At 36.0% G+C, this 25,686-nt stretch overlaps 1 protein-coding gene across 2 annotated transcripts in view; it reads left to right on the top strand.

Annotated features, from left to right (window-relative positions):
* Positions 1-25,686, top strand: part of LOC105153322 (uncharacterized) — a 230,220-nt gene that overhangs the window by 157,330 nt on the left and 47,204 nt on the right. Inside the window, exon 4 of one of the 2 annotated variants that reach the window (XM_011068081.2) lies at positions 11,911-11,949. The exons of the other annotated variant lie outside the window; for it this stretch is intronic. Within the exon in view, the coding sequence (XP_011066383.1) occupies positions 11,911-11,949 (39 nt within the window). The remainder of the gene's footprint in view (positions 1-11,910; positions 11,950-25,686) is intronic. 2 annotated transcript variants of the gene reach the window in all.

Genomic DNA, 25,686 nt, shown 5'->3' with positions numbered 1-25,686 from the left:
ATGGAATCTCACACAAAATCTCAATTCACAACCAGTGTGCTATTTGAGGATTAAATATAATATGTGTTGTCTTAAATTTTGTATTAATTTGCAAATTATTCTATTATTATAGACTAGGAATATTGTTAAAGAAATATGAGATAATAGAGGCGCTTGTAGTATTCGAGAGGAAATGAGATAAATTATCGATCAAATTTAAGCTGCCCTAAGGCCACGCGATCCAAAGTGTAACTTGAGTAAATCTCTCTATTGGGCGTTGTCTTTCTCATTTCTCGCATCGTACAAGAGGCGTGCAGATCCTGGAAATAAGAGAGGGGCGGCGTTTAATTTCAAGTAGTTACGTTGCAAATTCAGTCGCTGGCGGTTTGCAGATTGTGCGCGCAAATATTTGCGCGCCGCGCACGTTGAGCATTTTATCGGCGCTGATATTAAATGGCGAATATTAATTAGAAGAAAAAGGGAGATATATCAAGACGGAAGACGAAATGACAACGAAATTTATCATTCTTTAAAATACGCTTTATTTAACTTTTAAAAAAGCTTTTTTTTTTTTGTTTATTTGCTAGCTAAAGCCAGAAAGCAAGAAGCAACGTTTAAACATTAGAGTTAAATGTCATGTACTTATACATATATTACGTAGATATATAAAAACATTTGTAATCTTGTATATTATGTTATGCAATTTTCAGTGTTTTATGCTTTTTGAAGTATAAAAAAAATTGTAATTCTTTTTATAATTATAATATACGGGATCTCGTTTAAATCTGCATCGGTGTTCGTTGATATTACTTTGTTTTTATGCTAGATCGTTGCATCCTGACGTTAATTACGTTCACTTTTGATTAATATTTGCTAATAGTAATTCTGATCTACAGCATGAAATCGTTCTAGCTCAAAGCTCAACCTCTCTCAGAGCTCGCGGTGACCTTTGGCTCCCATCGTGCTTCGGCTTTAGCAAAATCGCTAAAATCTTTCGCTTTGACTCTCGCCGCCGTCACCAATGCTGTTATATATGTCTCCAAGCATCGTCGTTCAAAGCGCGCAATAAGCAAGCAAGGCATGTAATCGACTATCTACTGGCAAATCCTGCGGCGAATGCAGTATCGCAGATTCTCTCTCTCTCTCTCTCTCTCTCTCTCTCTCTCCCTCTCCCTTTCTCTTTTATTCATCTATATCTATCTCACTTCCTCTCTTTCTCTATATAGCAATGTCACCAAATTTCGACTCCGTATTTACCGAACTATGCGTTATAACCAACCAAGCGAGTTGTTCGCGCCGTTGGCGTATCAGTCACAGTGCCTTCGTATATACATACCCGGCGGCATAAAACCCATTAGAATTCACGGCCCGCTGGGACAAAAGGAGCGAAAGGGAGAGGGATGCGAATTTATTAAGTTCTGCTGAATAATGCGTCGCACCACGATACGTGGCCACATTTCGCCACGGGTCTCATCAGGATTAGTGAGCGGTCGCTTTGATTTAGAACAAGCATTTCTCAAACGCACGAAAATAATTTGCGTTGATTATATATTGTTAGAAGAAATATATACGATATATAGGTACATTTATTTTGCCTACGTACAAAAAATAATTTTGCTGAAGTATCTAAAAATTTAGTTAGATACAGATCTGAAAATAATTTTATTTGGAGCATCAATATAATTATATAGGATGCTTAAACTGGCTGCTGGGATGTTAATATTTTTTGCGGCATTTTAATTAACGTTTAAGCGTTCTACATAATTATTTTGATGGTCCAGCAAAATTATTTTTAGATCTATATCTGGTTAAATTTTTACATATTTAAGCAAAATTGTTTTTTCTGTATAATTACATTGAATCTTGATTAAAGGAAGATAATCGGGGGAAGAGAGGGAGGGAGGGGGGGAGAGAAAGAGAGAGAGAGAGATTTGAATATATGCAGTTCCATACCATTTACTAAAATACAGTTGCCTTAGTCCACGAATCCAATTACGCGATTTTACGACACAGATGTAAGATAGAGGAATGTGAAAACGGATTGTGATGTCCGAATCGATCAACTTTTCAGCATGATTGACCAGGCGTAAGATCGAATCTCGGTCTCGAGAGATCGTGCGTCGCACAAATGTAAGGGCGGCCGTTTCATAATGGAAGAATGACGAGGAACCAGTCGTCGTTACGTTTACACGTCAACCAGCATGTGATGATATGGGACGGTTGTGAAGAAGAATTCCTCGAGTCCTTCGGCGATAAAGAAGATTTAGATCGATTTAAGATTCCAATTTCCGGGGTTTCTCGCGGGTTGGACCTTTCCTGCCCACCAACCCCCCTTCGATGCGACGTCGACGAAGTCGGGAAGTGCTATGGGCATATCGCATTGAAAGAAGTAAAACAGTGTTTCTCAAGTTTTCTCGTAACAGATCTACTTTTATTGTTCTCTTTCGACACGTCAATAAAATTAAAAATATTGATATCTCTCCATATGCAATTTACGATCCTACATGATTTTATGAAACAGGGAAAATTGATAACTTAATTAAAAAGTGACATTTTGATTTTGTTTGAGAGAGAGAGAGAGAGAGGCATCGAGGTTATGTATCAAAATAATTCCAATATAAAATTGATTTTCGATGTTTATTGGATACTGAATTATTCACTGAATTATCCATACAAATAATTTTGCGCGGATTTTAATAAAATGGCTCACGAGGTCAGATGGTTTCGTTTTTTAAAACATTTTTTCTTTAATACTGAGAGACACTGAAGTAAAGGGTTATTCAGTGACGTAAGTCGTTGGTGCCCCAGCTTGCGTAAAGAGAACGGTCGATCCTCACCGTGCGAATTACCTCTCTCTATTTCTTCCTTTTCTCTCTTTCCCTGCCCCTTCATCGTTTCCCCTTTATCGCATTCCTATTCTTCGAATCTGCTTCATCTTCCTCGCCTCGCTGTTCTGTGCGGACGACTCGGGTTTTTATCCCTGGCCGACGTTTACTTTTTGCCAAGCCGTGTCGTATCCACGGAGATTGTAATTTTAATTCCTACGGTATTTTACCTCTCATGCCACATCGTTCGTCGTCCGAAGGCGGCTGTTCCTTGTACGTCTACCTATGTATACGTACGTGTATGTGTTGCGTGCGGATCTTTGGTTCGTGTATCACACCGGCTAACTCTTCGTTGAACACCTCTTCTCTTTTTCTTTCTTTGCCATTCCTGCCCCTGGGCGAATTCCGATCCTTATTCTTCAGTACGCTTAGATACTTTCTGATAAGTATTCTAGCCACACGGTAGTTGCGATTTTAATTCTTACTTTTTTTTATGAAAAAGTAAGAATTGATCCGCAATTGTACCGCAGCAGTATCAATCACCGAGTTAAACTTCGGCAACATTTTATCCAATTTTGTTTTTCTGTGCCATCCAAATTCTTTTCCTCCATTTCCTTACCGGATTTCTTATCGTATCAGCACTCTATCTGGCTTTATAGGCTACTTAGATCGCGGAAGATCGAGATTTAAGACACAGCTAGATGGACACTGCTGGTTCCTCCAGTTCACACTCGATTAGATTCGAATTACCAATCTCCATTTTCTCGTCACGTTCCGTTTTTTTCGGTCTCTCCTCCCTTCGTATTTTCCTCAACTCGTACGCTTTTCTCATTGCTCTGTCGTCATGTTTTCTCCTCCTCCCTCACTCCTCCCCCCCCCCTCTCTCTCTCTCTCTCGCAAGCTCTTTCGTTTTGCCCTTTCCTTATACTGACTTTTTGCAGCGTTTCCCATTCAGTGGAATTCTAATTTTAATTCCGCGGCTTTTAGCTTCGTCTCGCTGCAATCTATCCGTATAATCGTCCACAAAGTTAGATAGCGAACTAATCTCATTTCAACCTTTTCTATAAAACGCCACGTTTCGCTATTATATTATAAAACAATTAAAAGGTTTTTAATTTATAGAAGCTTATTTTACTTAAAGGTTTAAACATTCAAGTTACGAGTCGTACCAATAAAGCCAGCCAGAATATTTATCGAATATAGCGCACATTTAGTTATTATTGAAACACTTTTATGAATTATTTAAACAAATTACTATGAATTATTTTAACAAATTATTATGAATTATTTAAATAAATTACTATATTATCTGTTAAAGAGAGATATTTTGATTTAATTGAAGTTATATAGATATTCTATTATTCTTAAATACATAGAAAGTACGATTTTGCTGAAGTATTCAAAAATGTATAACTGAAAATGTATAACTGAAAATGTATAATTGAAAATTTTGTTGGACCATTAAAATAATTATGTAGGTCGCTTAAATGTTGAAATGCTGCAAAAAGTTTTAATATTCTAGCAACCACTTTAAGCATCCTATATAATTATTTTGATGTTTTAAACAAAATTTTCATATGGAAAGAATGGTTTTGTTGAAGTATCAAAAATTTAATTAAATACAGATCTGAAAATAATTTTGTTCAATTATCAAAATTATTATATAGGACGCTCAAATTGGTTGCTAAAATATCAAAATTTTTTACATTTATTGCTTTCATCATGCTTGAGCTTCTTAATTAATTTATTATTTTAATTATTTTGATAGTCCAACAAAATTGTTTTCAGATCTGTTGTATGCTAAATTTTTATATTAATATTTTAACAAAATTATTCTTCTTTGTTGTGTCTCTTACGATATATATGAATTGTTTTTATTTTTATGGTTCTCTTTCTTTTTCTCTCTTTTTCCTCTGTTTCTCTCTCCCATCTCTTAATTTCTTCAATTTTGTAGGACGATAAATAAACGAGATACAGATATATATTCATGCGATAATATTTCTTTTAATAAAGCTTTTAGAGTCTATTTTATACTATTCCTATTCGAGGTAAACGGTTTATATATTCGTGTATTTACACATTTATACGCGTAATCTCATTCCTACTCTGGCAATGGAATATCTTTGCGACATACTTTTGAATCGGGTCGAATATTACGCGCACTCCACGTTATCCTCCAAACAGACTATCCTGCTTTAAGGTCTACTTAGATCGAGTAAGATCCAGATTTTAACGAAGGGGTACAAGGGCGAGTCGGCTGCCACTAGTACCCGGGGTTTGAGTAGATGGTCGACTCGATCCAAATTACCAGCCTCGGCTTCTCCCGCTTCTTCTTTTTTTCCCTCTTTCATTCGTCGCCATTCCCTCATCCTCCCATCCCCTGTCCCCGTTTCTCTTCTAGTCTACCTCGGTGGATATTCGTCTTTTCTTTTTACCCGACCCTCGTCTTCATTGTTGTCTTTCTTCTCTACCCTCTCTGACTACACTCCTTTCACCCATCCCCAGTAGCTTCCTCTCATTTACTTTTTCTTTATTTACTTTTTATATCTGCGTTCTAACCCGTGTCTGCCACTACCTGTCGTAACTTCTTGACTATTTTAGGATTCTTGCATAATCTAAATATGATTTATAATATCATCGAATTTTTCTCTTTACATCGACATGAGAAACATCATCGCGTGCTGTTCACGTTGATATATAAAACTTCTCTTACTTATTAAATCAAGATAGAGACAGTCAATTTATTCTAAAGAAAACTAAAAATATAATATAATTTTTATAGTTCAATTTAACTACAAACACATTTAATTCTATACATAGTTAGTTAGGTGCAACTCAAGTTTAAAATATACTAATATATTAATTTGTGCCCTTTTAAAATACGTTTAGTAAAACGGGTTATTATTAAAAAACAAAATTGATAGTCAGATTAACAGAATTAAAATATTTGCCAAATAGAGACAATTGTTACAGTTTTCTAAAATGATATTTCATAACAAAATACGCATTTTGTTAACGAAAGAGGTACACAATCTGTATCTTGATGTCTATATATATATATATATAAAACTATGTAAAGAAATAAATTATTTCAGTTATTTTCAAATATAACAAGTTTTATATAAGATTTTATAAATTATTTCATTATCGCTCCGTATCCACTAAAAAATGTATCACAAGATTGCGGTTTCAGCGAATGCCTTGGGATTAACTCGGGCTGACTTGATTCGCATTGGACACTTCGAATTACTTGTCACGATATCCTTCTTCCACACGTGTTTTTTTTTTTCTCCTATTTTTGCTGACCTACCTTGTTGATTGTTATTTGTGTTTTTTCGGACTTTCCTTCGACGCCCGCCGCGATGATGGCGTTCCTTTTTGCCACCGCTCTTTTTCTTAACCAGCTTTCGCTTGCTTCTTCTTTTGTCCAATTGCTATGTACATTTTTAGCGTCCAATCTCGTCCGGCTTTGATGCTCCCTAAAGCTCCTTTCTCCTTATCTGCGCTCCTTTATCCGGTCTCCATTGAGCAGGTCTCATTTAAAAAGTGCATTATTATCTTCACACACACACACACACACACACACACACACACACACACACACACGTATATAAACTATATTTTTCGCCGTCGACGAACGTGAACGATAGAACGCAGAATTAAATATTTCTTCGTCTAACACAGGTACTCTTTCTTCTCTTCATCGATTCTTCATTTTCTCTTTGACCGTGATCTCTTTTCTCGCTATAATTTACTATTCCACTCTGCTTTCCTTTCGAGTCAGTCGCCTTTGCCCAGCTCGCTATAAATTACTCTTTCGTTACTCTGGGCGCACTAATCGATCTAGCTCGCGCCTTTATCCTTTCGCTGAAACTTTCGACCGCACCCTCAATCCTCCATTCCTCTGTCTCCGCGTCCCTTCTCGACCCGCCCTGTCGGTGCGTCCATATTCCGCCTTTCCTCGATAGTCTGCGGTCCATCGAGTTCAAGATCCAGATCTCCGTGGAAATACCTTCGTCTAAAATTCCCGGCCACCCCGACTCTTCACGATCTTTCGTTCTCTCAACCATCCCCCTGCTTCTATACTCTTCGAGTACTCCCTGCCTTTTTCTTCCACCTTTATTCCACTCCCCCCCCCCCCTCTCTCTTTCTCTCATCCGCCCCTTGCGTCGTCTACTCGTTTCGTTTTCTTTCTTTTCTCTTTCTATCTTGACTTTTTTCTTCATCGCGCTCACCCTCGTTCTCCGCCTCCATCGCCTTCTCGTAAGGAAGGTCGTAATTGGCCCTTCGGCCACGAGCGACCACGGTGGAAAGCAGCCGAGAAAGCGAACTACGGGAAAGGATTGGGGGTTTGCGGGGATAGGGTAATAGCGGGAGCAACGGTAGCGAGAGATCCTCGGGAGTGTCTACCCTATATCACGGAGACTGCCGGGAAGTACAAGGGACACGGGGTTCTTCCTTCTACTCTCCTGGGAGCGAGTCGGCCATCCCGTCGCTCTGAACTTTACCCGGGGTGAGATATGCAGAAATTAAATATTCATTCGGGTTACCATCCCTCGGTCTCTATTTCTCTTTCTCTCTCTCTCTCTCTCTCTCTCATTCATTCACCATCCACTTTTCTCTCTCCTACGTGTGTATCGTCCCATCTGATTCTTTTCTTCTTTTTTCTCGAAAGTAATGCCCTGGCTCGAAGCCAGTTCCGCCGAAGCTCTCGATGTTCGACATCCTTTCGTCTTGCATGCATCGTACGCGCCGTAGAAGAAAAGTGATGATGTGCATAAATGTACAGAGAATACAAAATTATTCATGCCCCAGAGATTATTCATTCTCGAATCTTATAGATACCAAAAGCAAAATTGGCAAAAGAAGATATCTATCAAATATACTGATATCACAAGTGCCACTGTCTCCGAATATTAAAGAATTTCATTAGCATGATTTTTGCGACTTAACTTAATAATTAAAGTTCTCTTATTATTCCCCGATTAGTTTTTGAGCAAGTATTTTATCATTATTTAAACTTACTTTAACGAGAAATTAATGAAGACATCGAATGCGTGAAATTTGACAAATCTAGCTTAAAACTACGCCAATAATAATCTACAAACATCGTGCTCCACTTCCGTGGTATCCTGTACAAGTATCGTTATTCCCTTCGCCGCGCATCTGACGCTCTCCGTTGTTCCGCCGCCTTTTCTACGAGCTCGACTATTTCCATGAACTCGGAATCGCGTCGGAAACGTACCTGTTGAACCAACCACCGACTTCGATGAAATAATGACGAGTGGCTTATGCGCCGTCTGCAGCCACCGCCGCGTCGCGCCAGCGGGAGGGCCGCTGGAGCATAGGGCAGGATGCAGCCGTGCTGCGTTGCGCAATGTGCCATGCCATCCTTCCCATCTCACCTCTCTATCCTCCCACCTGCATCCAGAAGAGGTATTCTCTGTCGGTGCGGAATTGCATCGTCCTCTCTGCATCCTTCATCCTGAACACATCCTGCAGGATGAACGCGGCTGTGGTTTTGAGGAGGCGAAACGCTTCGCTCGGGATAAAAGGATTTGTTTTACTGCTATGAGGCGCCGAGTGAGGAGCGAGGACAGGGGAGGAACGAGATTTGAATAGCGTTGTCGTCGTGTCGTCGCACAACGGGCGGATCACTAAATTGTCGGAATCGCACGGCCGATAATTTGCGCCGCCTCACCATCGGCGGTTTTATCGCCGGGATTGCTCTCGGAACTCGCGTTTAAGTACATTTGTAAATGTGACATTTTCAGTGAATATGAAGGGAATATAAAGAAAATGAAGTTAAATTAGTTTATTTCGACGTGCACGTATTGATACTTTGAGATTAAAACAATATTACGTGAAGCTTTAAAATTTACTTCGTGATTAAACAAAATATTTTCGTAATGGCAGAATTAATTTCATATTTATTTTAGATAGAAGAAACGAATAATAATTTCCTTAGTTCTTTGGTGTTTCGTTTATATACAAATGAGTTTCATATTAATTCTTTGTTCATTTTATTTTTTTCTTTGTTCCTTCTGGAATAAGTGAGAAAATTACGAATACAGATTTCAGAAACTAAAGGTTCGTTTTCCCGTGTGTCCTGGGAATGGTAATATCTACTCCATTTATATCCCACGCGACAAGATTTCTAATTACGTGAATCTAATCCACTCACGACTATTTCCCCGGTAAGAATTGATAACTTCTTTCCTCTCCCTCATCTCCTTTCAATTACCATAATCAACATTCTACGTTATTGGAACTTTATAAAATAAATTAAATAATAATTTGTCGATCTGTTTTAATTAATCGTAATTATTTTAAGAAATTTATTAATTTCAATATCGAGATTGAAAATATTGTGCGAGATTTAATAGAGAAAAGATTATTAATTTGCGAAATAAAAATTCGAAATAAGATTTCAGAATTTTCAGTGGCACATGATATTTTATACCTGATGAATGGCAAATTAATCAGGTTTCATGCCTTTATTATTATATTTTTTTTTACTTTATTATTAAATCTGTATTACAATATTTATGACCATATTAAGTATACATGATATACATATGTATACAAATCCAGAGCTAGGGAAAAATTGAAATAAATTCTGTAAAAATATTTATTTAAAGGATGGATTTATGAAAAATACTATGAAATAAATATTTTCCATAGTAAATGTAAAAATACTATTTAAAATAAGTATTATACACAATAAATATATAAAAAAGAGGCAAATTTAGTATTAACATTTATCTGAAATATTTACTTGAAATAAAATACTTGGCATTTCGATATTTCATGGTAAAACAAAATGTACTTCTATTTTCTACTTTCTATTTACTATTTTCTATTTTTTTGTTAAGAAATAGAAAATAGAAAATAGAAATATTCTTTTATCCGGAAATATCGAAATATCAAATATTCTATTTTAAATAAATATTAATATAAATGGTAAATACTATTTGTCTTTTTTATATTTACTACGCAAAATATTTCAAATAGTATTTCTATAAACGCATTCTTTAAATAAATATTTGTTTAATCTATTTTAATTTTTTTCCTGCATTAAAAATATATATTTATTATTATTTTCTGTTTTAACTATTTTCTCCAGCACAGTATAAATCTTTTGAAGAAATTTCAATAATTTATCCCAAAACGAATATCCTTCGATATCTTCTAGCGCGCCAGCGAATGCTTCTTGCACGAGAGAATAAAATTCCTTTCGGATGTTCTGGCTTCTCACGATTAGTAATAATGCGAACGAGTTTCATCATACGATGATCTCATGTGCGTGTCTCGGAGCATCGCTTTTATACCGTTTCGAGAACGTAACGATTCATAGAAATGCGTTATTACCACATTTGTGATTCGTCATCTGAGCAGTTATATGAAGGAAGTCATGTAGGATTAAGAATGGAACGTCAAAACCTATAAATTTTATTACACCTATATTCCATTTTATTTGAACAATTTTCTCTCTCTCTCTCTCTCTCTCTCTCTCTCTCTCTCTCTACTTATTTAGTCTTTAATAATCGTATCATAAATTATTTTTTATGATAAAGATGTCGAGAACGAAATGACAACCAAAATTTGTGGGATGGAAATAAAATGGAATTTTAGCTTCAGAAACATTTTCGACGAAAAGTTAATTCTCATTCAGAAATTTATGGACAGTTTTGTAGGAGATCCATTTTGTGATGAAAATCTCTCCTTCTACATTTTGGACTTCATAATACGACGAGACATTAATCTTTTAAAATGACTAAAATTATCGATGTTTTGCATGAATTCATCGATAATGAAAGGGTTAATAATCCGACAAGCTGATTTCATGTTTCAGCCAGAATCGTAACGACCCGACCGGTGATCATGCCGCGCGTTTCACGGCGTGGTTTGAATTTCGACTTGAATGCGAGCCAATATGGGGTACATAACTCTGTGCCGACCATTAGTTTCGCTTTTACGAGGCAAATGAACCATGCCCGTGCTCGTAAGATCGTGAAGTTTACATTTTTAACGACGGAACACGTTCGCCCCCGGTGTGCGTCGTGAATTTGTTTCGCGGTGGGCGAACGAGCGAGCGAACGAAACCGCAACGATCGATTCTCCGTGCTTAGAAGAGCGCTTCCTTTCGCAAAAGACAGATTTAATCCTAGGAAGAGTCTGATTTACAGCGTAACATTCTTAGGGTAGATCTAGCGATCTGTTATCAATCATTAAAAATATATTTTCCTTTTAAACTTAAATTCAGATTAATGCATCAATAAATGCACATATTCGTACTATAACAGAACTATGCTCTTTATACATTTCCAATGTAGCCTTTCATACTTCAAATATTTGTTCTTTTAAGGGAAATTTTTTACTAAAATTTTCTATGGTCAACAATCAAAAATAGTTTGTAGACTTATATTGATCAAATATAATTTTCTATAATTTTTCTAGCCAATGATCTACTTAATACTTTTATTAATATTTGAGTTTAGGTATTTATTATATTTATAAGGAAAGTAGAAAATTGTTGTATAATAAAAATTACAAAATAATTCTGTAAAGGTAACAAACAAGAATTATAACGAATAGTCTCATGGAAGATCTAAATATAAGCCAGACGGTTTAATTCGTGTTAGTAACACAGATAACTTTTGGTAATAAAGGGCAATGTTACAAGGGCATTGTGCCATGTTACAATCTCTACTGTTACTCCTGCGCTCCTCTATAATATCGATATATCGGAATCCCGATGAGACTCTGGCATTGTCGACTGCAACAGCGCGGTTAGAGGTATTTCCTATCGACAAGGGAAGGACTTTAACTAGTTAAAGCCACTTTCAGTAAGGGTCGCATTGCCGTAACCTCTTTATGGAATTACGACCCTTATGGAAAATTCCGAAGGAATTCGTCGGCGACGAACGGAAACTCGTTAAATTAATTTGCCTCAAGAACGCGATACCGTCACCGACGTAATTATAAAATTACGAGACTTGCGGCAAATTGATTTATGTGCATCTTATCAGTTGTGTCTGATTAAATACATGACTAAATATGTTTACAACGATCACTAATTCCTGTAATTTTGATTTTATTTCAGAGCGATCGGCAGAGAAGTGAACAACAAAAAACACACGTAGTAAGTCTTTTTATAAATATCTTTATAAATTCTATCCAGCCAAACGGCACGTTTGTGAACTGAAAATTAAAGTTTTTTTAAATTAAATTCTAAATTAAATTGAAATATTTAAGCTTTAAAATCCAGCTCACGTTGATAAGGCCTTTTCGTTACTTATTGAGTATTTACATTGTGATCTTATAACATTTTGTTTGTTTCGCGTATTTTTAACAAACATTTCGTTAGTTACCAAAATATTACCACAGTCTCAGTGATCGAATTGATTGAGACACGGAAAGTTCGAATTCTGGCTGAGGTGATATTTTTTGCAATAAATTATTTACAACTTTTTAAAATACTTACTAGCATTAAATTATTCACAGCTTTTTAGGATGCTTATTAGCTTTAATATAATTAAATTGCTTGGTATTTAAATTTAAAGATATTACTATCGTTTGATTCAATCGCTTTTAAAGATTGAAAATAATTTCGAGTGAGAGAAGGGGAGGGGAGTAGAACTGGATATGTATATAAATTCATACCACGAAATATTATTTAAGCATTAAGATACAATTCAGACCGTGAAAAGACGTTTTTTTCCTTTAAAATTTTTCTATTAACCCCGATAAAAACAAGGAGCAAAAGGAATCCGACAGTGTCCTTTGACATCGCTTACAAAAGTACAAACATACTGACTTTGGACACCAGTTCATACCAATCACAAAATCAATATCTCACTAAATTGACGTAACATTGTTTGCCGTTGCTCCACTGTATCGCAATTGTATGTGTACAGCAAACGTTGACGTAGATGGTCACTAAAGTTCAAAGTAATTTCAGGTCGCGCGGCAAAACATTTAGCACAGATTCCTTAGCGTCCATTGACGATCTCGGAACACGTTCGCGGCATTGTTTGAGTTTCGATTTGAACACGGTCCAATATGTACCGTGTGATACATAGTCGTCTATATTAGCTTCTCATTTGCCTGGTATACGCGATGTTACTGAGAAAGCAGCCAATTAAATTAACTATAATAATACGCGTCATAATCACCTTACATCACGCACCGTTCGATCAATTATCAATTACTTGACAGTGAAATGTCGCGATAAATTAACAATAGGATTATCATCTATCGAGGATTATTGTATAAAGAATATGATTAATATTAAATATTAAAAAATTATAATTAATTATGAATATTGTGTGATTATGACCCATATAAAAATTGCTCTTTTTGAGATATCTATATATAATCAGATATCAATCGAAAAAGTCGACTTTTAATTGAAAATCGTAATCATTCTCTTTTCGTCATGCGTGTAACTTTTTAAAGTTACAATTTACTACTGCGATTTCTATTTTACTCCACTGCGCTATATATTAGAAAGTATTCTCATTTTAAATCTGATTGCGTGGAACATACAAGTAGGATGAGCCAGATTACACCGTAATGTAAGAGAACCGAGTTATTGCTCCCGATTTTATATAGCGTAGAATCTTCAGATAAAATGAGAAAGCAATAGGACGCATCAGGGGGTTAATGGCGAAACGGTAACATTTACCGAGTCTTTCCGGGTACGCCGGGTATGCTTCGCGACATCGTCGTTCGAGTCTTGAACGACGATGTCTTGAATCCAAGCCAATCTGCGGATCGCTGTTTTGCTCTTCAGAGCGCGACGAATCGCATCATAAGGACGATCGTTATGGCGATTCCTTAAAGTCCTTATTCCATGGCTCACCACTACCATCGTTGCTGCCATCGAGAGAGAGAGAGAGAGAGAGAAGCGAAACCACTTTCTTAAATATTATTCGTCCCGAAACGTTCTATTATTCCACGCAAGACAAAAGCGGCTGGCAGGAATTTCGATTGTGCCACACTAGAGAATTTTCACCGAATACATGGGAACCAGCGGCTTCGAGCCTCTATTTCTTTTTCTCTCTCTCTCTCTCTTTTCTCTCTTGTTTCTCTTATCCCTCTTCTTTTTTCGCCAGGACGAATACGTCCCTATCGACGCGAATCGAATCGGCAGAATTATGTTGTTGCGTCGGCAAAACGAGGTATCTCGTTCCTCGCCTTCGACGGGCGCTCTAGTGTTTTATGTAAAGATCGAACAATTTTATTCCACGTCCTCGAGTACATACACTCTTCTTTTCTCTCCACATGTTTTTCTTTTTTCTCTGTCTCTCTCTCCCTATCTCTTTTTCTCTTCCTATCTCTCTTTCTTTCTCCTTTAGGGATCTCCTCTCCTACCGTTGGTGCCATAAATTTCATCCGCGTTACCCCTCCTTGCTTTGCACTGTTACTCGCCCATATATTCCGATATCCTAGAACTCAACCTTGTTCCCGCAACCCATTTCGAAGCACTCCCGCGGTTACTTTGGCTCACCCACCTTATACGTATATCGCGAATTCCGATATCGCGACCGCATCATGCATCTATAGGTATATTTGGCAACTATATCTTCGTGTGCGTCACATAGAACAGATAGGGCTTTCAGTTTCATCACCGTTTTGAACACCCGAGACAGAAAACACGGTTATTTTATTCATTTAAATTGCATTAACACCTCTGATCTGTAACATGTATTCAATTGAAATTTAATCAATTATTGTATAATCTTCAAAAACAAATTTTATTGATAGACAGAAATAGATGAATCAACATCTACGAATTAATTTATAAAAAAATCTTATCATAAAGTAATATTTGAAAGTATATTTTAATATTTATTGTAATTGTGCATGAATTTAATATACTTTATATATAAATTAATTTTATGATATATTATAATAGATTTTATATACATACAATTAATATTTAATATATGAATTTATTATGTCTTATATTTGTAAACATCATTTATTAAAATTTATTAAAAGTATTTACAGTTAGATATACAGGTTTTTAAATTTTATAAACTTTACAACAATGAGAAAGCACAAGTGGCATACTTGATATTCGTGCTATTTTTTGCTGGAGCACAAGAAAAGGTATGATGTATGAAATAGACGTCACATTAAAGATGATCTATTATGAAACGCCAGAGTCCGATGTTATAAAAATCCATCGTCCATCTACCGAGCGGACTTTTTAATACATCCTTTTTTTCTTTGAAATCTCGCGTTTCTCTTGTTTTGTTTTTACATGCAACATCAACAACGATGTGTCGTCCTTCGCTTTTAATCCACCCGGGGAAGTCGATTCTCTCGTGCAATTCTTCTCCCCTAGAACGATTTTCATTCTATTTGCTTGGCTGCCGTTTAACGGCCGTGCGCTGCTAAACCACCGCAATACGATGGATGCGCCAAGGAAACCGTATTTTTCTCGTCTTTGATTTTTCTAAAAAACGAACTCCATTTTATTTGTACAGTTACATCGTATTCCGTACGAATCTCTTTTCTACCTCGCCGGACATTCCGATATCCCAGTGCTTAACCTTGTTGCCCAAACCCATTTTGGAGCTTTCTTTGCTAGTCTTTCGTTTTTCTTTATTTATTTAATACAAAATCCCATGGCATATTGGTTTAGTGGATTTTCAAATCGTAAATTTTAATTTTTTAAAGCATATCACATTTGAATATCCGAAGTTCGTAAGATCATGTTTGTTTTTATTTTTTCTGAGATATGTACATATAATTACGATCAATGTCTTTTTATATTTTATCTACGATCTATGTTTTAAGTATTGAATTTATTTTTTATGTCCGTACATCCTTATTGAGATTAATTTTAATTATTTGTGTTGCGTATATAATATATGCCTTAATTTACGTTCTCTGCATATTTTACAAAGACAATTTTTTAGATGCGATAAAGGAGGATGTTAAAAAAGCGTAAGTAAAAGAAATATTCAAATAATATAAACTAAAAAGACTTACGGTACTCTAACAAATTAAACTAATAGCGGGCATGAGAATCAGGCGTGGTAAATGCTCAGATTAACGTTTTTTTTTTTAATAAGTCATATTTATTCAGTAAGTCAATTATTTAAAAGCTTTCAACATTGAAATTTGGATAACATTTTTGTGCTCAATTTTCGAGGTGTTTCTCAAACGTTACGAATTTTTAAAAAATTTTATCATATCCAGATGAAAATCTACAAAAACACTATCTCTTTTACTCATACCTTTTTATGAAAAATAATCATTTTATTCTTTTTTTGACATCTTCCTTTCTTTTCTCCTAATTTGTATGTGTGATTCAATATTCGATATGGTGATTTTTACCTTTCTTGCCAACGATCCGCCTTTTCAGCGAGACGGATCTATTCGACCCGACGATTTCCGTAATCCGTAATCCACTCGATTCTCGCTTGTCGGCGTGAAATTTTAATACCAAATCGATCTCACCGCCACGGCTTTATCGCCTGGGCGTGATATCGATTTCGACCGTCGCGACAATTACGATTGACGTTTCGATACGTGATCGAGGAGCGGCCCGATCGGATTCCTCGCCTCGACGTTGCTTTCAACAACAATGGGGGCTTCACCTAGCACAACCCGTTCTCCTCACGAGTTACCGTTCAGCGTCGAGTTCCATCATCACGAGAGACACACTTTCTTGCCAATAGTGTAACCCCGCAAGTCTCGAGAGAATCTTAGCATCGAAAGGAAAAAAGAGAAACGAGACAGGAAGAGATAGAAAAAAAAATAAGGAAAGAAAGCCAAGAGAAAGAAAAGAATAAATCTGTTTATTATTCTGAGACACATACAAGTCCCATGAAAACAAAGATATCGTAGAAACCAAGACTGAACGATACGAAGCAGCGTACGGTAAGAAATGGTAAAAATCGACAGAAAAGCAATCGACAGAAGCATAGAATAAATATGGAGGCCGATATATCGGCGTGAAAATATTTGCTTTATTTAGGAATTACTATGTAAGGTTGAGAATATCTGTGAATAGGCAAAGCGTTTATACAATGATGAAGCAAAATTACATGCGTTTGCGACTGCATAAAAATAACTTGAATAATTCATTTTCGAAAGAACTCGATGGGGAAAAAAATGGGATAGAAGAACAGTGAATCGAAGCGGAAGATAAAATAATCGAAATCGTGTGGTCATCCGAAATAACGGACGAAGGGCTCTCGTCAGCCTCTCCTGCTGCTGCAGAAGGTACGCTGTAAAAGCGTGAATATTACGTCACTGTCTCTCGCATTCACGCGCTTAAATATTCGGGCCGCGTCATAAATTTCGCCTCGCCGTCGTATGTGCCCTATACGCCGTTTCGTTATTTTGCCATGAATTCCGATATCCTGAAACTTAACCTTGTTTCCGGCAACCCATTTCGCAGTTCTCTCGCTTGTTCCGGTCCGGCTTTCCCGACACCGACGCAGGCTCGTACACGTTACGTTTCCTCGAGAGAAATACGATCTGATCTGACGTTCACGTCGATGCTCTCCCTATCTCCCTGTCTCGTTGTAATTCGATAACGTACATCTGTTCGAAAGAATTCGGCACGAAAATCCGGGATTCGTTCAAGCCGGCGAATGAATGTCAAATCCAGAATCGTCAACGTCCGTAAAACAAGCCAGTGTACATTAATTCGTTGAATAACACGAATCTTCGCACGTAATTTCAATCGTATAACTTTAAGTTTTGAACGTTAAGTTTTGTAAAATAATAATTGAACCGAGGAAGAATGGAATATGGTTGAATTGTGTTGAGACTCAAAAATCAAAGAGTATTAATAAAGTTTGATTAAACGAAAAGACATAAAAATTAATCTTCCTAGTCTAATATAAAGTTAACGTTTTGACTGTTGCATGAATTTTTGTCACGCTATTATTTTGTCCCTAAGTTTCATAAAATAAATGTAAATGATACACGACCAAAAATTTAATATTTTTCAAAATATTTGTGGATGTTGGATCCATGTACGTAAAAGATACGTAGCGTGGGGATAATAAATACCATTTCTCTGCGCCGCATCCATAAATGCAAATACACACATATTTATCATCCTCATGAATTTGCAAAATGTTTTTATAATATAATTTTAAGTAAAATTTTCATATTAAAATAGATTTTTAAATAAAATATGCTCTTTTAAATAAAAATCTTGACTAAGTTAATAGATCTTTTTAGAATTCACAATAAAAGCAATGTTCTTGATTCATATGCAAATGGCATTAAGTAGAAAATATGTATATATTCAAATTGATACATGCAGCCCATATAGATTTATATCCAATTGGATACACATGGCAGTCAAAGTGTTAATGCGAGCTTAAAGCAAAGATGATTTTGAGCGTTGATTTTTGATACAAAATTTAGTAACTGATAAGTGAACTTATCGTAATAATAGCATGAGGAAAGGGAGAGGAGGAGGAGGAGAGAGAGAGAAAGAGAAGAGGATTAATGTGCTTCTTAGCAATAATATGTCATCTTCTTATCTGTCATAAACGTACGTTAAATAAACGTCAAAGAATCAGGAAATGCATATCGATTATTCAGCACCAGTTATTGACAGATCTGTCAATAATATTCTTGCAATCGTAATATTAATAGTTGACAGTGGGCAAAATAAGTATAAAAGATTTGCTACCACGATCGAGGAACCGCAATCGGACTATAAATAATTAATGAACTGTATCGGGTGATGAATGGTATTTACCGTCAGATAGAATCGTCAAAACCGCGAATACTGCTTTCTGGGATATATGTATTTATACATCATTGAATCGGCGATCGCGGGTGCGGTTCGTGCACGTTTCAATCAAATCTTCGATGAACTTCGACGAATGTTGAATTCTTGACAGTACGGATGAACTGAACTTCACTCTTCCGGAAAAATCGGAAACACCCGGACGCTTTCTCCGGATTTTGTCGTGCACTGAGCAATTTTTCCTCCCGGTATATATTCCTTCGGTCATGCCGTTTGTGCCATAAATCCCATTTGGTTGCGAACATACCACCCTGTTGCTTTTTCCTTGAAATCCTCTATAAACATCCCACGCGATATCCTCGAACTTAACCCCGTTTCCGCCTGTCTCTCGTTTATTTCAGTTTGACTTTCCGTACACGCCGAATCCCATGACATTTCGGTCCCAGGAGAACGTAACCCATTTGTACGCGCGGGTCATTGGCGACTCGATCGTTTTACGGCTGGCAGAAATTATTGAAAAACGATCCAGTTTCTCCCTCTCCTACCATTCCGTTTTCCTATTGCTCTGTGAATAATGTACGCGACAAATTTTCTCGATGGCAAGTTGGCGAACAAATTCTGCAGCAAATTCTTATAGGCGCACTTCTACGAAATCCGTTTAACGAAGAATAAGTGTAAATTACTTAGTTAAATGTACATTAATGATATAGTTTTAAAAGAATTTAGCATAAAGAAAAATACATTAATGAGGCGATATGAGCATAGATCAATTTCATTCCATTATTATCATGTGAATTCTAATATAGAGCAGTATGATATAAAAGAAAAGGATTCACAGTTATAGACACGTTAGCATAAATTTGAGTGTAGATTTAACACTATGGATTTAAAAATCCATACCATATTAACGTTCATACATAACATTATGAATTTTAAATTCACGCCATGTTGGTGTTGATATAAACATCAATAGAGTGAAAAGTATATAAACACCGCATGTTAATACTCTTAATTTTTAGAATGTTGAGTAATTTTGATAAATCATGTACAAAGAAATAAATTAAAAGTAAGAATTTATTGTAATATATATTTTACAAAATTTTAAAGTTTTTTCGTCATTACAGAAATCAATGAAATATTACAGAACGTAATAACAGGGTCGTCTGCACAGATATAATGGAATAATCCGAGATCCAAGCGGTTCGCGACTTCGATCAATTGTTGTTGATATGCCATCATCATAAACCGCATTCCCTTATCGTATCACTGTGCATCGGGATACGTCGGATACAAACTATTAAATTACAACGGGTGTCGGTGCGCACGGACGTCAGTCCGGATATATTCCTTGCCGAAAAGGGTGCGCTAAGGAAGTTATCATGTTGCGTAAGCCGCCTGCAATTCCGTATCTCGTACGTGTCCTCGGCGTTCCGGAACACAGACTGCCATCCGGCATTTCTGTAATCAACGACGATGCTCTCCCGCTTATCTCCGCGCGAGTCCTGCCACAGTCACAACGTTGCGACGACTTTGCGTGATCTTGAGCAAAGGGTCGCTCGAGAGAGAAATGGAGAGGTAGTAGAAAGAGAGAGCCCAGAAAAGGAGAGAGAGAAGGAAAAAGAGACAGAGAAAAACATCCTCTCAGCGACATTGCGAGAAGATTACTAGAGCATTAGCAGTTAAATGTTCCGTTAAAGAGAAGGCTAAACGCGAATTTTCTTCACGTCGCGCAGGTAGAATTATTCACGATTCTACGGCGGTTCACAAACTGACGACAATTTAAAACACTCAGGCGTCGCGTTTTCAAAATCAAGATCTGTATTCATATGCCACACTTTTAGCTCCGTACGCGGCCATATATATCATTCCCAGCTCGTGTACCATATTAAATAAAAGTCTGAATCTGACGACTGTATTTAGTGCGACGTGCGGGAAGTATGACCTTTCGCTTTAAATTTAGCGCGGAAGAGTCTTAAATCATTCGTTGAATAATACGGAAGAGGCATTAAAAATTGGTCGTTCTATTATTGGGCGTTCTTAGAACAGAAAGCTCACGTTTCTCCAATGCAGGAGCGGTCCTTATTATAAATAAAATTGTCTTTTTTTACGTCGGAAAAGAGAGAAATTGTTCTCGTTACAGTTTATCGATACTTTTTCGATACGTCCCGCAAACTTGAAGTCTTATCTTAATGGAATGTGTCCAATACATCCAATACGACTATCTTAATAAGCCAGATCGCAACTCAGCGAGAATCATTCGCTCGCGATGTACAACCACCCTGAAATTGCGTAACCTCGTTTCCTTCCTATCTCGTAGGCAAGCAGGTATCGAAACTTTTCTATTTATCCTAGGCAAATCCACGGCGGCGAACTCTTTCCCGTGAGTTCGGCCGATCCCGGATATATACCGTATACCGGAAAGACCGTGTTTCGCCACATCCAAAGTAATCCAATCTCGCGCTCTTCACGAAAGATTCACCTTTTTTCATTTTTTTTTTCTTTTTGACATTCGTGATTATAATTTTTTTCTCGTTGATACGACGCGGTCTTTTCGCGAATTTCGAATTCGGCGTGAAGGTGGACCGACAACAGTGACGTAACAATATAATAATGGAGGTCACCGGGCTTGTATATCAAACCTCAGAAACCTTATTGCAAGAGCAAGAGAATGAGAGAGAGAGAGAGAGAGAGAGCTGCTCTTTTATTGTGTATACCCTAAGCCTGCACCAGTATTCTGAAACTTGCGCTACGGCGAGAGCTCGTTTCCTGTAACCCGCGTCGAATCTCGCTCGTTTATTCCGGTTCGACTTCGCTATATGTAGTATAGCAACACGCCCGCTCTGGGGAATTGCAGATCGCGGGAGTCTCAAAGTCCGTTCGTCTCGTTCACGGTAACCCAATAATGTACCCTTAGTTTACAAAGGACAGCGACGAGCGAATACAACATTGATCCGGTAATTAATTCTTTCGACCGGAAATCATCGCGTATGCCGGTCGTTTGCAAGAAATCTGAGTATGCAAAGTTGAGATTCAATCTGCAGGAATATATACATACGTCTCCATTTCTTCAGACGATCGTAAAATTAATCCTTAATCACTTTCTATTTACGAAAGAATTTAAAAAACGATATAGAAGTAACTAGAATAATTATGACAGCGAGAAGAGAAAAATACTTGAATATTGTTCAGTGATATCAATCTAATATATGAAGCATAATGACTACTCATTTAACAATCGTCATAAAATTATAATGAAACCGTGATTGCTAATTCATTGGAAATATTGCAGTGTCATATTTAATTCACTCATACATAGTGTCACAATCACTGTGATTGATTCTACATTATGAGAAATATACTTCAGTCAATTTTATTTATCGATCCAATTGTAATCTCTTCAATATAGTTATTATATATCAATTATATGAACGTTTCACGGAGTAAAACTTTGTGTCTAGTCATAGACTGTACATATTCGTGTACAGAAAATTGACTTTTGTTATTATCTTGCCATTTCTCCGCTGGAAATTTAATCTTTTATACGAAAATTTGATAAACGAAGTCCATTCATATGGCGAATTCTTACTGCGTCTTGGGAGTCGGCGGAAATAAAGAATACATCGCGCGTATAAATTTTTCACACTATCTGTTCATTGATACGTGATCCTTTTATGAAGCGCCGAATCGACTTCGAAGCCAACCGCGTTCGCAGATCGAGCTGCGGTAACGAAGGTTTTTAGAAACGAGATCCAATAACCGGTGCGGAGTTTTACTTGCCCGCGTGGCTATGGGCGCGTAATTTGCGCGATTTACGAGCGTATCGAGCGTGGAAATCAAAATTGCAGCTCGTGCGATGGGAATGTGAAGCTCTCAAGAAACCAGTCGAAGAAAACCTATGAAGCGTCACGCCGCAAATTCGAAGTCTCAGAAAAATTTCCGCTTTATTGGAATTTAACATTTCTGATAGACTGTAAATTTCCTGTAAAATGCATGTTTCTAGATTTTCGAGATTTGCTTAATATCTTTGTAATTTATCACGCATAATTATTTATTATTTTAGAATTAATTTTTTGTCTACAAAAAGGGCATTAAAAGTAAATTAAAAGATCGGCAATATTTGTCAAATTTATGAGGATGAAATGTTTGTTTTCTTCACATTATAAGTGAGAGTTAAATTGATAAAAATTAATCAAATAAGAGACAAATCCTTTTTTTCGATTAAAGCAGATCTTAGTACTTAATGCTAATATTCAAATTTATAAATATTATATAACTAAAAAATATATTTGCTAATTTACATATGAAATTATTGAGCACCAAATCATTTTACTCTCACATTCAGATTTTCACCAAAAAAATTTAGAATTGGTTATTAAGATTTTGATGAATAATGACTATCCATTACATTTTATTTTTAAGAATGAGAGAATTAAGTGCCTTATCAATAAAAGAAACCTCCAAAATAACGAAATAGATAATAAAATTGTGAAACCATATACAAGGTACCCCGGGTTCATAAGTCTATTTGAAGTCGATTTATTTTTATGATTTGATATCTTACATTTTCTATTGATTCTTGAAAGAAAATTAATATTTTATCGATGCAGCTTTGATAAAACATGGATTTTCTCGATGCAGCATTGATAAAATATCGATCTTCTTCAAAGATTAATATAAAAATGTAGCCGATATCAAATCAAACGATCCGAAAAATCAATATCGATATTGATTTGATTTCGATTTATGAACCAGGAGTGACTCACTATTCCGTGCGTTAAAGATAATTCTGAAAAATTTAAGCATGTGTTTAATAACATACAACAAAAAATTACATATATTAGTATTAATAAATTAATCGGTTCGTCAAAGTGCATAAAGACTACCAAAGATAAGATGAACATTGTTTACAAAATCGAATGCAAGGATTGTGATGCATCCTACGTGGGATAAACCAGTAGAAAATTAAAAACGAGAATAAAAGAACACTACAAAGAAGAAAAATTACTATACCATACTCGATTATCACAGAACATCACAACCAGGATGCATCACAACCATGAATTCGATTGGGACAATATTAGAATTATGAATGTAGAAAGATATTACAACAAACGATTGATATCGGAAATGCATATAAAGAATTAAAAGTACGGCTTAAACTTGAAAACGGATACAGAGGGCTTACACCATGTTTACAATGACTTGATTAATTATTTACGAATTTAGGTACGCTTGTTTCGTCACCCGTCGCGTTTGACTTACACGTAGTTAGATCCGTTGTAATTGTTTTAACGAACTCAATTATAATTTTAATGTGAGACGATAAAGAATTTCTATAATTTTACGTTTGAACAAATTTGCTGCGGTAATGGAGGTGAGTTTTTTATTTTCGTTCTGAGTAAATAGAGGGTACTTTAACTGACTGTCGGGATTGTTTCAACCATTACTTTCTTTAACTCATACTCAATTACAGTTGAAGAATTTTACAATCCTTCCCATTCGGTCAAGGAACTTGAGGGCAACAAGAATTGTTTTCATGTCTTCATACCTGCATCACTGTAGCAAGTTGGAACAAGAATAGAAAAATAGATTACTTATGGCGAATTCGATTGGAAGAACTAGTGCGCACTGGTGCATATTAAAGCCGTTGTACACTGATTTAATTTGAGTATAAAAGTGAAATGCAAATATTTCGAATTATAAAATACATATTTTACCTAATAGTACAATAAAATGTAATGAGTATTTCAGGATTTAATCGATTTCTATGTTATGTATAAATATATATCTTTGCATTATTTTGTGTACGACGGCTTTAATGTGCACCAGTGCGCACTGAGTGCGCCCAATCGAATTCGCTAATAGATTAATACATCTTGTGATAATTTTTTTTCTCCTTCTATTGTATTTACGCTGAGGATGGCTTGAACTTGAACCGAAATGTTCGTGTATGTAAGCATTGACTAACTGTTTTAAATAATTTAAATTTATATCTGGAGACATGGTAGCGTCCTCGGCGCTAAACATGGCGTGAGTAATTTAAACTGCTACTATTTTCCGCGCTGATTCCTAAAGCCTCTTTATTAAATTTTGATTTTGATTTAGAGAAGTCTGTTAATTGTTTGAAGAGTATTTAATTTTTGACACATCATTATTGAATTCCTGATGTTTTTTTTATTCTCGATTGCATCGGTTGAGTGAGTTTACTTTCTGTTTCTTTAAAGTTTTAATAAATTATTATTCTTTCTTTTTTTTTTTCCAGTGTTCACTCAGTTTAAGAACTAATAAACACTTCTCAAATTTGGACTTGGAGAGACGTTAATCATTGCATTTGAAAAATTTATAAATGATTTAACGATTTCTTTTTTAATATGACATTGCTGATGATGGGCGAGAATTAGCTGAAATATCCGATCGATTTTTGCGTTCACATATAATAATAAGTAAGTAATAAGTAAGTAATAAGTTTTGTATATACACACATTATATTTTTAATCATAGTGCATTGATTACAACGCAGTTTATATTTACTCTCTTGCCTGTAGTTATAATTCATTGTTTGAATTTTGAGACTCCATTAATTAGTAGATTTTATTATTGATAAGATCTCAATTAGAACTTTCACACTTTATTTTGGTGTAACTTTTAAACGATCAGATAGACTTCTTTTAATATTAATATTTAATTTACAGTTTCCATTTAAAACTGGGAAATTCTATAACAAGTAGACAGATGTTGTTCGTTAATCGAAGTTAGATTCTGCAAGACATAAAAGTAATAAAACTTGTGATCCCTAATGAACATTGAGACACATGAAGCTTTTGATTTAATGATCCCATCAATCGCGAAGGAATCGGAAAAAGCAATGTTCAGTCACGCCCAGTTCCGGTCTGATTCCTACCGGAAGTAAAGATCGCTAAGCGCCGTTCTCCAAAAATTATGTGTCTAGGTATTACGACCTGAGCATTATAGTCGAACGACGACTTACTGCGAAACCGAAAAATATGGTTCGCTCGTTTTCTCTCTCGGTTCGTTGTGTCGAGCTATGTAACTTTAAAACACATGGTCTATAAACTAAATTTTTACGTTTGACAATATCCGATCTATAATACGAACATAACTCGAATAAAGTAAAGAACGCCG

Source organism: Acromyrmex echinatior, chromosome 4 (assembly GCF_024713525.1).
Source record: "Acromyrmex echinatior isolate Ae372 chromosome 4, ASM2471352v2, whole genome shotgun sequence".
Taxonomy (NCBI): Eukaryota; Metazoa; Arthropoda; class Insecta; order Hymenoptera; family Formicidae; genus Acromyrmex; species Acromyrmex echinatior.
The sequence above is the reverse complement of the archived record's forward strand: the minus strand, read 5'-3'. Positions and strand labels throughout refer to the sequence as shown.